This window comes from Penicillium macrosclerotiorum, assembly GCF_028827735.1.
Source record: "Penicillium macrosclerotiorum strain IBT 26536 chromosome Unknown utg000007l_segment0_segment0, whole genome shotgun sequence".
Taxonomy (NCBI): domain Eukaryota; kingdom Fungi; phylum Ascomycota; class Eurotiomycetes; order Eurotiales; family Aspergillaceae; genus Penicillium; species Penicillium macrosclerotiorum.
In genome coordinates, this window is record NW_026643086.1 from 1,186,481 (window position 1) to 1,199,643 (window position 13,163).

At 53.7% G+C, this 13,163-nt stretch overlaps 3 protein-coding genes across 3 annotated transcripts; 1 reads left to right on the forward strand and 2 right to left on the reverse strand.

The window, feature by feature from the left end:
- Nucleotides 1-1,087: 1,087 nt before the first annotated feature.
- N7462_007252 (putative nucleotide-sugar transporter) lies at nt 1,088-2,530 on the reverse strand (the record flags this gene model as incomplete). Its single annotated transcript, XM_057078970.1, has 3 exons — nt 1,088-2,213; nt 2,310-2,401; nt 2,447-2,530. 3 exons carry the CDS (start codon nt 2,528-2,530, stop codon nt 1,088-1,090), a joined length of 1,302 nt encoding a protein of 433 aa, XP_056931640.1.
- An 895-nt stretch (nt 2,531-3,425) lies between these two features.
- On the reverse strand, nt 3,426-8,205 carry N7462_007253 (uncharacterized protein; the record flags this gene model as incomplete). Its single annotated transcript, XM_057078971.1, has 2 exons — nt 3,426-7,592; nt 7,708-8,205. The coding sequence occupies 2 exons, from the start codon at nt 8,203-8,205 to the stop codon at nt 3,426-3,428; spliced, it is 4,665 nt and encodes a 1,554-aa protein (XP_056931641.1).
- A 2,483-nt stretch (nt 8,206-10,688) lies between these two features.
- On the forward strand, nt 10,689-12,854 carry N7462_007254 (LMBR1 domain-containing protein; the record flags this gene model as incomplete). Its single annotated transcript, XM_057078972.1, has 2 exons — nt 10,689-10,993; nt 11,093-12,854. 2 exons carry the CDS (start codon nt 10,689-10,691, stop codon nt 12,852-12,854), a joined length of 2,067 nt encoding a protein of 688 aa, XP_056931642.1.
- Between the last annotated feature and the right edge of the window lie 309 nt (nt 12,855-13,163).

The following is a 13,163-nucleotide window of genomic DNA, read 5'->3' on the forward strand; positions in this document are numbered from 1 at the left end:
CATCTACCCTCCCTTTCTTTTAGTGGAATGACAGGGTAGATGAAAATCAGACATTTTGGACCGAAAAAGAAAATTCTCCTCTGGCGGACGAACGTGTTAATTTTTTTCTCCCAAGCCCTTCTACCGCAAAACTCCCTCTTTACCCTAGTTTTATACACATCGTCCCTAGTTCATCTTTGACTCTTTTCATCCTGGCCTCATGTAGACTTTTTTTCATCATCTTTGTTACTCTTTTCCCTCCATTATGTTTTTCTTCTGCTGCTTTCGCTTACTTCCATGGAATGGGGGACCGGGGGCAGGTCATCTTTTTTCTTGTACATGTTTCGGTAGCAGATGATTCAGCGCATGAGCAGAGTGTTGCATGGTGCAAATTCACTGGTTTACTGGTTCTACAGCTGGTTCCTTTGCCATTGCGTAGTCTTCTTTGCAGGCATTAGTGTGCTAGCGAGGACAGTACGAAACACCGATAAGACTGTGATATCGAGGGGAGTAAAGCACACGAGCTATTGTCGTCACTCTATGCTAGAGGATTCTTGAATTGGTATGGGAGATCGGAGATGGGAGACTAAGCAGGGAGGACGGGAAAGACTAGGTCCAAGAGACTACTTGCATTTCTGTTGTTGCTACCAAAATCAAGCCACTTGATGTTCGACGACGTTCTGTTTAACAAGCAGAATCCAGGAGAATGAAAGAATAAGAAAAATCCGAGAAAAGGAAAATGCGAAATTCCACCGAGTAGGCTGACGTTATAAATCTCAAGCTGCCATGCCAAACCGTCTGAGTGCAAGGCGTCTTCTCAATGCAGACAAATAGATGGGAAGTTTCGGTATATGGCATCAATCATTCAGTGATCGCAAAACTGACAACGGGGCAAAAAAATACGGAAGAACTCCAAGGTCCAACTAGCCCATGATGAAAATGCAAGGCTTTATCCAAGGCAGAAGACAGAACAAACAGAATAGAAAGAAAATCAGAAAAGATGTGGCAGTTGCTAGTGTTCTGAATCATTTGTTTCATGATGGTTTAACAGGGGGAGAGATAAGAGGTGGATGGAATGTCAATGGTCCGATCGGTCCGATCTTCACCTCTAGATGTGCTCAATGGGATCCTCAGGAAGCAGAACTCGGCCCTCCTGGCGATGACTGGGAAGGCAAGCCTTAAGAGGTGGACGAATGATGTCATTGAACAGGAAGGTACCATAGACCAGCAGTCCAAAGCCGACCACCTGAAGCCACTTGAAAGACTCCCAGCCCAAGCCAAGAGACACGAGCCAGATGAAGAGAGTGCGGCAAGTGTCGATGGTGCTGCGGGAGGTAGCTGAGACGTTGCGGGTGACCGAGAGACCAAAGAAGTTGAATCCTCCAATGCTGATCATGATCAGAATGCTAGATATGGCCACGGCACGGTTCGTGACGACCTCGTGCCACCCCTCCTTCATGTCAAAGTAGCCGTACCGACCGGCGTCAGTCCGGCCCACGGCCAGGTAGAGAATCACCATGCCAATCATAGTAGCTGAGAAGCCAAAGATACCTTCCCAACCAACCACCTGAATCGGGTCCATGGCATAGTTCTCCAGAATCCACTCCTCCAGCACGAACTGCGAGGCAGTGAAGATCTGGGCCGCCGCAATAAGCAGCACACCGACAACAGTCATCACGGGGTCTGGAGAGCCCGCAACAACATGGGCAGATAGACCGTCGTCCTGGGTGAGGTCATGACCAGTATCGTGACCGAAGAGGGCCCCGGAAAGGCCGACTATGGCCACACCAAGGACAACAACGAAGAGGGCAGTCCACTGGTAGAGATAAAGCTTGCGACGAAGAAATATCACACTGAAAAGCCCAACGAAGAGAACCAGTGCCCCACGGGTCATTTGATAGATACTCGCCGCCACAAAGAGCAGGCCGACGTTCATCAGGGTCGTTCCAGTAAGATCGCAGGTCGACGGCGCTGCAAGTAACAAGACCCGCCATCCACGGAGCAGAATACGATCATCATCTTCATGATCCTTGTTTTGGCCATCGGCACGTCCGTTGAGCGTGCTTTCGTCGTCGTCATTGGCCCCACGATCCTCGCCATTCACTGGCTGGTAGCCGCCCGCGAGGAGCGGGGAGTTTCCATTGCGAGAAAGACGCGGGGCAATCAACCGCTTGTAGAGAAACGACAAGCCCAGTACAAGCCAGCACCCCATTTCACCGACAAACATCTGTGCCCTGTTAAATAGGAAAGCATGAGTTAGCCAGCCATTCATCGCGCCCCGAGTCCCAGCCATCGTCAAAGCCACACTCCGCCTGAAAAATGCAACTCACGTCTGAATGACAGGCTGTTCAAAAAGCTTTCGCTCATTGGGATCCGAAGAGTCGCAGTTCCGTACACATTGCATGTCCTTTGGTACACCATCCTGTTAGCTGGGCGAGCTGGGCGGCTGTCATCTCGACGAGCATACCTGGTACTTATTGAGAATTGTGTTGCAGACCCCGGTCACGAGCATCATCGTGACCAGGAATGGAATTACAGCACTGTTCGCCATGGTGTCCCGGAGCTTCACAATAGGAAGGGGACCGATGGCTGAGGAGGCGTTGTGGAGGAAGAGGAGGTTGAACAAAGCGGAGGTGCTTATCAGCCGATAAGCGGCAGCTGACGTGACTGATAAATGTGGGTCCGTTGCGGCAGGTGATCTCGGGATCGACGATCTGTTGTTTATGCTTGAATGCTTGATGCAACCCAGATAGCAAATAGTAATTCGTATACCATCGACCAGGAGGATACTCAGTGAAGATGGACGGGAAAACCAAAAGCAGATTCCCATAAAGCTGTCCATTCAAGGCATTTGACTGGCAACCAGCATGTTGATAGATTACAGTAGTACAGAAAAAGCAACACTCCAACCAATTGTAACTGCTCCCTGAAGAGCTGTTTAGACCCGAGAGGAACAGAAAAATCTCGTCGCTAGTATTAACAAGCAGATAGTATTCACCATATGCATTTAAAACAATGAATGAACCATCACACGACCCGGCGGCTTAAGAAACAGAAATTAAACCCCCCTCCCCCAGCTTTTTCTCCTCGAACAAACGCCATCACTGGTCCAGATGGGAATCACAAACGGTTTAAAAAAGGCATTCAATCAAACCCGGCATCCACAGGGGGTCGCTCAAAGTCACAGAAGAAAATAATGAAAAGAAAGTAACAACTAGGTGTCCCGCGTTGGGTATGGTACACACGCTTTGCATCCCGCTCATGAAAAAAGGAAGAGAAAGGGAATAAAAAAAAGGAACCTATCCTATGTACGCCTGAAAAACCGCCGGAATAACAGACAAGTTCGTGAGATCAATCCATCCATCCATTTCCTTCGCATCTTCATTCTTTTTATCACATCACCGAAAAGTCAAATCAAATATCAAATCACCTGCAACTTGGAGTCATCACAGTGCTGGAATAGCGAGAGCACCACCACTGTCAAGGTTCAGGTCCTTCGGTTGATGGTCAAGACCACCGAGATCGAAGGTGAGACCGAAGGTACTTTCAAGTTCAGGAGGTATCTCCATCCAGTTGATAGTATTCTCCACGGATGCTTCATCCCAGGGTATGAAATCAGCCCAGCGCAAAGAATCTTTGCTATCCTCCTTGTGCTCATCCTTTGGAGTCAGAGTGGCGAGGCCCAGGTCGTGGGAATCAGGAGTGTTTTCAGTCTGGTCCAGGGAGAACATATCGGCATTCAAAAATTCTTCAGGGTCATAACCGAGAGCTTGACGTCGGCACTCGGAGAACATAGGTTCGAAGATGTCACCAAGCTGCTCCTTGGACATGGGAGAATCCTCCCATGGGTCTTTAACAATTCGGCGACGTTTGGCAATATGCTTATTTGCATCCTGACTGGGGGAGAGCTTCATAGCCTTGCTGCTTGGCTGAGGGGTGAGCTGTTGAGCGGAGGTAGCAGGAGAGGCTGCCTTGGCACCAAGTTGGCTGGGAGCGCGAGTCATAGGAGTGTGGCTAGCAGTAACAGGCGTGGCAATGCCCTTTTTAGCCGGTGAATCCACCAAGGTGAATGAGTTCATGATGTTGGTAGCACCTGCACCGGTAACGGGAATCTTCTTGAGTGCCGTGCCGTCCTGGGCTAGTCCCAGTCCAATGTCAAGGCTGTCGAGGTAGTATTGTAAAGGATTATCAGTGCCCTCTTCATCTTCAGGCTGGTGAGTCTCTTCCACATGCTTGTCCAGGGCTGCCTGGGTCTGGAAACCTTGGAAGTGATATTGGCATTCTACCACATGGCACTTGAATGCACCAACCAATGCAGCTGCGGTGGACTGGGCCTCTGCGACTGCCTTTTGATAGGCGGCAGCAGCTTGGGTAGGAGCACTGACGAGAACAGGAGAGGATGATGTGCCGGTCTGAGATGGCTTGCGCTTCTTGGGTGGAGGAAGCTTCAACTTTTCAGGGGCAAGGCCACCAGGTCCATATGCGTGAGGAACTCCCTGGGGAGATGGGGCACCAAACGGTGCTGACGGTACATTAGCGGACTGGCTAGAAGCGCGACGGGCACGAAGGGCCTCTTCTTGTTGCTGTTGCAACTGCTGCAGGTTTGAGGCATTCAAGGCAGGAGTCGGATTGGGCTGTGCAGGCTGTGTAGCTTGGTTTCCCGCACCGCCTGCTTGGTTCCGCGCGTTCATTCTCTGGATCATGATATGGAAAAGCTTGCGAATAAACAGAATGGAGCCAGTCAGGTAATCTGGGGTGACCGTGAACTGGTCATTAACAACCCACTCCGGGGTGGGCTTGAATTGACGCATCAACTGGACTCGCATTGCAAGGAGATTCTTGATGCTTCTTTCCTGCCCCTGCATCTTGCCGAACCCATGGAGAACTAAAACATCTAATCTGCCAAGGACGTCCAGCGAGTCACGAAGTTGCTTAGTCATGATCGCTTTCTGTTCTGGGGATATTTGCAAGGATTGAGTTGGCGGGGCGCCCTTGGAAATCTCGTTGTATACCTCCATGATCTTCGGGGGAATATTGTTGTTCCAGGCTTCTTCCGCAGCAGCCCGGTTCAGGATCGGGCCACGGAGTTGGCTCTGCTGCTGCCGACGCATTGAAGCTTCCGCCTGCAGACGCTGCTGAGGGCTCATTGCAGCAAACTGTTCTTGCGTCCAAGGGATCGCTGGCTTCGGGGTGGAAGACACTGGGGGTGCCGCAGGCTGCTGAGGAGTAGTAGTACTCGCAGCACGATTCTCTTCGGCAACATCGGGATTAGGACGCTTCTTCGGGACTTGTTTAGCGGCGGCTGCTTTGGTGGGCTTGGAGGCTGCGGGTCCAGACGGTTGTGGCTTCGAACTTGGCGTTTGCATGTCACCAGTCACTTGCGGCTGCGGTGGGATAGGAGGTGCCTTTGCTTGTGGTGGTGGATTTTGAAGAGGAGGAGCAATGCCCTGGCCCATCGGATGACCTTGATTCGGCAAATTTCGGTTTTGAACGGCCATCATCATTTGTCGCTGACGGCTTCGAAGAATTTCGCGGAGTTGGTCATCCGTAAAGTTGTTCGCCTGAGGTCCCAGTTTCTGACGAGCCACCTGAAGATCCTGAGGGGTAATCGGACGCATCCCCAAGCCAGAAGTCTGTGTCTGGCCAGCGGAGAAGTTCTGCATGTTTGTCATGTCGCCTTTGTGTCCCTGCATTTGATGAGCGGAAGGTGCCTGGCCCTGTACCTGCCCACTTTGGCCCTTGGCTCCGGCAGTCATTATCTGCACGTAGTGAATTTTTTGGAGGGTTATCAGCTTCGCTAGGTCGGAACCATCATTCGCAGCATGTGGGTTCGAGGCCGTCCACTGCTTAAGTGCACCCCAGGTTGTAATGTTCTTTGGTGCCTGAGAGAAAATAGTGCCCTGGGAAGCATTGCTAACAAGTGATGGAGGAAATTTGGCTTTATCCATTTCTTGAATCTGTTCCGGGGTCATTTCGATGCTGGCAGCATTCTGTTGTCGCTGAAGTTGCTGCTTGATCATTTCATTCCGCTGCTGCAGGATTGCTCGCTGCTGTGGGGTCATCTGCTGACCTGGGAGCTGTTGAGCCTGATTCGGTCCACCAGGGACATTCATGCCCTGCTGGAGGCTGATTGAATTTCTCATTCGAGGATTATTTGCCATTTGATTATTGAACATCGCCGGGTTTTGGCCTGCTTGCGATACAGCCTGCTGAAGGGCGCCGGCCTGCTGGGAGGCATTCATCCGAGTCATCCCATTGACCATATGAGCACGGCGTTGGTTCATCAGGAACATGTGAACTTGTTCGGCTGGCATCTGGTTTAGCTGGTCTTGTACTGCTTGTGGAAGGTTCGGGGGAATTTGCGGTCGGCCTTGCATCGTGGACTGCCCACCCTGCATGCCAGCTGGTCCTGCTGGGTGCCCTCCCATATTCGGGGGACGAGATGGAGGCCGCCCAACAGCTTGCGCGGTGACTTGATTTGGGGAGATTTGGCCGGCGGCCATCGGCTGATTCAGCATCGGCATCACAGGGCTTTGCTGAGAGAGACGTGCCTGTGCCTGATGGTTTGCCTGGCCTGACATCGCCATTTGAGCCTTCTGAGCAGCTTGAACGCGAGCCTGCGCTTGCGCTTGAGCTTGCGCTTGCGCTTGCATTTGCTGATTCGCGAATCCATTGGCACCACCCTGCATGTGAGCTGCTCCGAACATCTGAGGGTTGACGCCGGCGGCATTCACATTTCCTTGGGCACTCTGGCCCATATGCTGGGGGAACATGTTCTGTTGGTTATTGAAGGGCTGTTGATTCATCTGCGATGAGCTGGCAGGCACCACCAACTGCCCAGCCTCTTGAGATCGAAGACCGTCTGCCTGCTGGCCCTGGATATTCTCAACATTTCCCATGAATGCTGGTTCGATACCTTGACCGGGGGTGCCCGTAAATGCGGAGTTGCGTTGAAGGTTCATCATGTTCTGAAGCATCTGGCGTTGCTGCATCATTGGATCCCCGCCCATCATAGCACCGTTGGGATCGAGACCCGCGTTCGGCTGGCGGCCCATTTCAGCCTGGCGGAGACGACGATGTCTGCGGAGTTGGTTCAGAGCCTGCGATCGGAAGAAATACGTCATCGGATCCATTTTCTTTCGAGCCAGGTATTGTTGCTGCTCGTGAGTCATGTTGGATAGATTCATCTTGATCTTCTCCATGTCCTCGCCCGAGGTCTTCTGGAGCATCTGATTTGCCAGGCGGTCGACGTGTTCGAGCTCTTGGGCTGAGAGAGTATTCAGGTCGTCGGGAAGAGCGACTCCATTGTTCGGGCGCTGCTGAACTCGCTGCTGCTGCTGCTGTTGTTGAAGCATGGCGTTCTGCTGCTGCCGCTGTTGCATGGCTGCCTGCTGGTTGGAAGTGGCCATGCCCATAGCCATCTGAGGCTGACCAGGAATGGGAGAGGTCTGGAGGGTTCGGTTGACTTGCTGAGGGAAAGCGCCTTGAAGTTGGTTTTGCATGCCTGGCCCACCTTGGGGCATCATGCCGCTCTGAAGAGCGACGGCCGCCTGTCGCTCTCGAGTATCCTTGATGTGGAGGAGCTTTTCGTTGCACTCCTTCTCGTAATCGTTCTATTGTCGCAAAAAGTCCACCGAGGTCAGCTTACTTTATTTCATCTAAAACGGAAAGGACCAAAGAGGTGAAAAGGGAGAGAAGGGAGAGGAGGGGTGGGAAATAGTGACGAACCCGTTCATTGGCTTTCTGAAAAGCCTTCTGTTCAAAGACGACGGCAGCCTGGGCAGCTTGACCCAGATCGATACGAGGTTGAATGAGACGGAGAGAGGTGATCCTAATGTGGTAAAGGGTTAGTGAGACTGGCCGGTCCAGATGAATGGGGTTGGAAAGAGGGGCGGGTGGAGGGGAATCAATCAAGGGACCGATGAGATAATTCCAATCAATCTCATGAGACCCAGACCAAACAATAGCAGCAACAATGACAAGGAATCCTGTGTTTTTTTGTTCTCCAGCCCTGCTTGGGAAGACGTACATCTGAAAAACATTCATCACTCGAGTCTTGATGGGGACCTCATCTTTCCATCCGCCATAAGGACCTTGACCTTGAAGTTGCTGGGCAACTTGGTTCATGATGTGCTGGACATCGGAATTTCGCTGCTGCTGCGGTTGCATGCCCTGTTTGACAACCGGGATGGCCCCGCCGGGGTTGGAAAACTGAGCGGGATTCATGACGGAAGCCCCATCAATGGGGGTCAGGGAGCAATCCGCGAGGTGAAGTGGTTGCGGTCAGCATTCGCCGGGGTCTGGGGTTGGCCGTTGGAGGTACGAGGAAGGGGTGTCAGGCGGGCGGTGCGAGAAAGGTTTAACGGTCGCGCGGGTGTTGACAGCAGCGAGGGTCGGGATGGGAGGGTGGAGGGTTGATTCGAGGTCGCAGATCGGCGGGAAAAGCAGAAAAAAAAAAGAAAAGAAAAAAAAGAAGGGCAGGGTCGGGTTTGCTGGTGTGGAACCGTGCTGAGTCGGAGGTTCGATCAGGGAGAGTTAAGAAGGGTGGGGATGGGAAATGCGAACGGCCCAAACGGAGGGCCGGAGGGTAGGCGAGTCGCAACGAGCAACCAGGACGGCGGGAAAGCAAGGCGTTCGGGCACCAGCGTCGATTGGATGCAATTCGCTGACGAAAGCCTGGATGTGGCTTGGAGAGCGAATGAGGTTGACGGGTGCAATCGTGGGAGGGATGGGGATCCGTGACAGGGATGCTGCAGCTCTCAAGTCGCACCAGACAACTCTGGCTCAACTCTGGGTCGTGAACCGGAAAGGGTCAGGTCCAGAGGCAGGTCTCAGAGATGAGAGCACGATCGCACGATCGCACGACGGTACGATTGCGCCCGAGTCAAGGAACTGAGTGAAGAGGGGAATGAAAGAGAAAGAGAGAAGAACCGATTGAGGCTCCTGATTCCTGACTCCAGGCACGAGGTGGAGAGGCAGACAAGAGGGAGAGGGGGAGGAGGCGTCAGTGGAATGACAGTCCACACTTGGCGGATTGGTGTTTCAAGTGGGCACAGAACCCGCGGGGAGGGGGAGGCAGGATGCTCACGAATTCACGCCAGACAGAGTGGAAGAAGAAGGGAAAGGCCGTGGAGAGGACAGGGCAAGAAAGGAGGAAAGGCGAAAAAGAAAAGAGAAGGGGAATCAGAGACGACCAAGCCGACGAGGTCTGAAAAGTGGAATGAGGGACGAGGGACGAGATACGAGTATAGTCGAATGCGAGGATCAGAGGTGGTGCGGTATGGCGATTACCCACGATACAGGCGTGGAGCAGCAGCCCGCCGCGGAGATGGGGGCCGTCTGGTCTGTACGGGCGGTATCAGCCGTACAGACGGTCCGGTGCCAGAGACAGTCACCAGACCCGACCACGTGCCTCCTCCAGACTCGCTTTGCGCCGTTTCTCTTACTGGTCTTCGTCTCTTCGTTCTTATCGTCGATTCATCTGGAGCCTCAGGGGAGAATTGGGGAATTGGAGGATTGGGGAACTGGGACATTGACAACCAGGCAAAAAGAACTGTCTTCAATCGACTTCCCGCTTGCGATTGCACCCTGGGAAGATGAAACACCAACAAGCGCCTCCCCTCGCCCCCCAACAGGTCCTTGACCAAGCATCTCGTCACAAAACCCAACGTATATGCAATTCGGTCTCAAATTATTCTGTCCAGTCAGTGACAGAGGACTCTGGTGGTGCAACAGAACGACCGGTTTTGGAATGATACAGAATGATGGCGCAGCCGATCTGAAGTCCCTCCAGGCACCCAGGTCGATCCCCCAACCCAAGTCAGGGCTGGCCGATCGGACATTATAGTTGCGATAGTAAACTATAGGCCACACATACAAGACAGGCCGCATCCATAATGTCTCCCATTCATATCTATCATCTCAATGAGAAAGACAAGAACATGGGCTTGTTCGTGAAGCCCAACAAGCCCTGGGCGGCCACGGCAAACACGTCGTCATAATTGTGGACCTTTTTCGTGTCACGGCCCCGGGATACAAACCATGGAGTCTCCACTGCAGCGAGAGGGTGCCAGGGCCAAGAACGTTCGCTCAACCTCGAGTCCATCACACAAAAGGTCCCAAGAGCTGAGGAGCGCGACCTGTCTCCCCTTCAGCTCTCAATCGGTCACCGACGTGGACGGTACTGTCCTGCATCGCCGTTCCTGAGGGCGATCGTTCAGGATCCTCCCGAATAGCCCCAGGATCGACGTTCTGGCCCTGGTGGGATCCGGGCGCGCCCATTGGCCTGGGGGGGAGACGCCACACATGTCTCTCCTCGATGTACTGGGTACTTCCGTTCCAGGCCCCGAGGTACCCCTGGTTCAAGTCCCAGGTACTCCACCCCCCAGCCACCGTGCGCGTCCGGCGGCCTACGTAACGAACTCACTGATTACAGCGCTCGCGGTACTAAATTAGTACTCGGAGCTTAAGTCAGCCACTCCCCTGGAAACGTCCGTCCTGCGGCCTGTTATCCTTCTATCAATTCATCGACCCTTCGATCTCTCGACATTCTGGCTCCTCCCACCTCGACCTCCGCCACACCAATCTCTCCCTCCTAACGCTAGGATTCGATCAAATTACTCGTCATGAACAACGGCTAAATCCACTCGCTCGCCTCATTTCCTGATTCCCCGTCCCGTTCCTGGCCTTCCCCCATTCTCCCGCCGGCCATGTTCTCTCTCTCCGCCCCCGTTTCCGTGGGCTCCAATATTTTCTTCGCCTTCGCCTTGGTGACGATTTCCGTCCTCGTCCTGCTGCTATTGCGCCGTTTCTTGACACTCCGCGCCACGCCGGCCTACCTGCTGGTCCCCGTTTTTCTCGCCCTCGCCCTGCCCGCCAGTGTCGTGCTGCTTGTCCCGATCGATTTAGCCTCCAGCGCCCGTGATGGCACCGGTCCCAAAGCAATCTGGCTGCCGGATCGGATGGTCCTGGTATGCTGGCGCATCGCCTACTGGCTCATCTTCGTCCTCACCTGGTACGGCTCTTTCGGGCGCTCTTTACTTGGCGGGTTTTCCGCAAAAGACCAAATTATCTAGTTCCAGACTCGCTGACATGTCACTCTTTTTCCCTCCAGGGCCATTCTTCCGCTCCTCGGTGACTATTTCGACTCCGGATATCGTGAACCCAAGGCCCGTCTGCTCTACTCCCTCCGCTCAAATGCCCGTTATCAATTGATTGTTCTGTCCTGCGCGATCGTCGGGTTAATCTACATCTCAATCTCCATTCGATTCGACTTCACCGCCATCAAGGGTCTCGTCATGGCTCTCGCCTATGTGTGGGGTCTTGTGCTCGCGATCTACCTCATGGGTCACGGCCTGGTCTCCATCCCGCGCAACCTGTTCCGGAACGCGAATGTCAGTGGCCGCTTGAAACGCATCCAAGCACATGCGCCCAAGGTGCATGACCGCCTGATGGACGCTGTCAATGAACTCGAGAGCCTCAATTCTCAGGTCGCCCAGCTGCAGCAACGCAAGACTGGCACCGCCCGCGATTTCCAGAACTGGATCGAGGATCTCTCTGGCGGCCCAGGTTCATCGGATGTGCGAGTCCCCATCCTCGAGGCGCCGGAGACCTCGGGCACAACCCCCTCAGTGATCACGGAGCGCTATCTAGCCGATCTCACCAGGCGTCTGCAGCGTGCCCGACACATGAAGGCTCGATTTGTGGATGAATGGGACCGATTGGTCATGCTGGCCGCTGACCTACAGGCCATCATCAACTCCACCGCGTCAAAGAAGCTCGAGTTTGGCCCGGCGCCCCGCCGGTCGTCCTGTCTTCCGAAAGTGAAGTTACTGACCCCCTACATGCGGTACCAACTCTATTCCAACGTCATTCCAGCCGTCAGGCTAGCTTTCGGCGCCTTTTTCACCGTCGTGTCGGTCTGTATTGTCTGGTCTGAGTTGATCAAATCCCTGGCGCCTCAGTTTTCCGCAGTCACTTTAACTGTTGTCCCGAATTGGAAAGACGAGAAGCCTATTGGGTTTGGCAGCCAGGTCATGGCCTCGGCGTGGCTCTTGTACATGTGTTCCGCTGCTTTGGTGGGTGTCAACGACGTCAAGGTCTGGGGTAACCGAGCTCTTGTGCGTCGCAACACCTACGGCGAAAGTGCATGCTGGTATGCCAGCCTCGTCGCCCGTCTCACCGTCCCCATCGCCTACAATTTTTTGACCTTCCTGCCGAAGGACTTCCGCCGCGCCACGACGTTCTACGAGTTCCTCGGTCGCCTCATCAACCTCACCTACTTGGGCAAGGGCTTTGACTACATTTTTCCGATCTTCATTTTGGTCCCTATCGGTGCCACTCTTTTCAACCTATACGGTCGTGTCAAGAACATTTGCGGTTTCGGCCTCGCCGAGGAGGACGACCTGCACGACGTCGAGAATAATCCGGCTGGGTACGGTATGGGCGGCTGGCGCGAGGGCCGTGACTTGATTGAGCGCGAGCTGAACGGTTTCGGCTCCCTGGCCGTCTCATCGCGCGGCGGCCGGTCTACCTGGGCCTCGGACCGCAGCGACGACGAATCCGTCGGCTCATCGCGGCTCCGTGTCTCCGTCGGTGAGGGCTCCCGGTCCCCACGGACTACCCAGCGCCCCGTCACCGCGCCCACTGTGCTCGATGGCGAGGAGGACGAAGAGGAGAACTTCTTCCAGTCCTTCGCCCACCGCGTCCGGAATACCTTCGAGACCACCAGCACGCCGCAGTGGTTCCAGGGCGAGCCATTCCGCCTGCCGCGGTGGATGTCGGGTGACACGGGCAACACCACAACCTCGGAGGAGGGTGGGGTTACGCGCCTGTTCGGCGGTCGCGCTGTGCCTGGACGACTACGACTTGGTTGATCTCATTTGCCTTGGACAGGCCTTGTGTCTACATTTCCCTTCTTATATGTATATATTCTGGCATAGTACGGTGTTTGAGTCCTCCATTACGTGCCTTTTTCTCAAACTGCTGGTCAGTGGTAATATAGATTAGTTATTGTCGTGTGTCCATGGTTTGTATTTTGTCTCATTTTTAATTCTTATTCTTTCTTTGCTCTCTTTGTGTAATGCCTCTCCTAGTGATGTCTCTTCGATGCTAGGGGCGCCTAATATGTTTGTTTTGTGATATATGAGAAATGAGGAAAGGATATCCTTTTATTGTGGTAGACG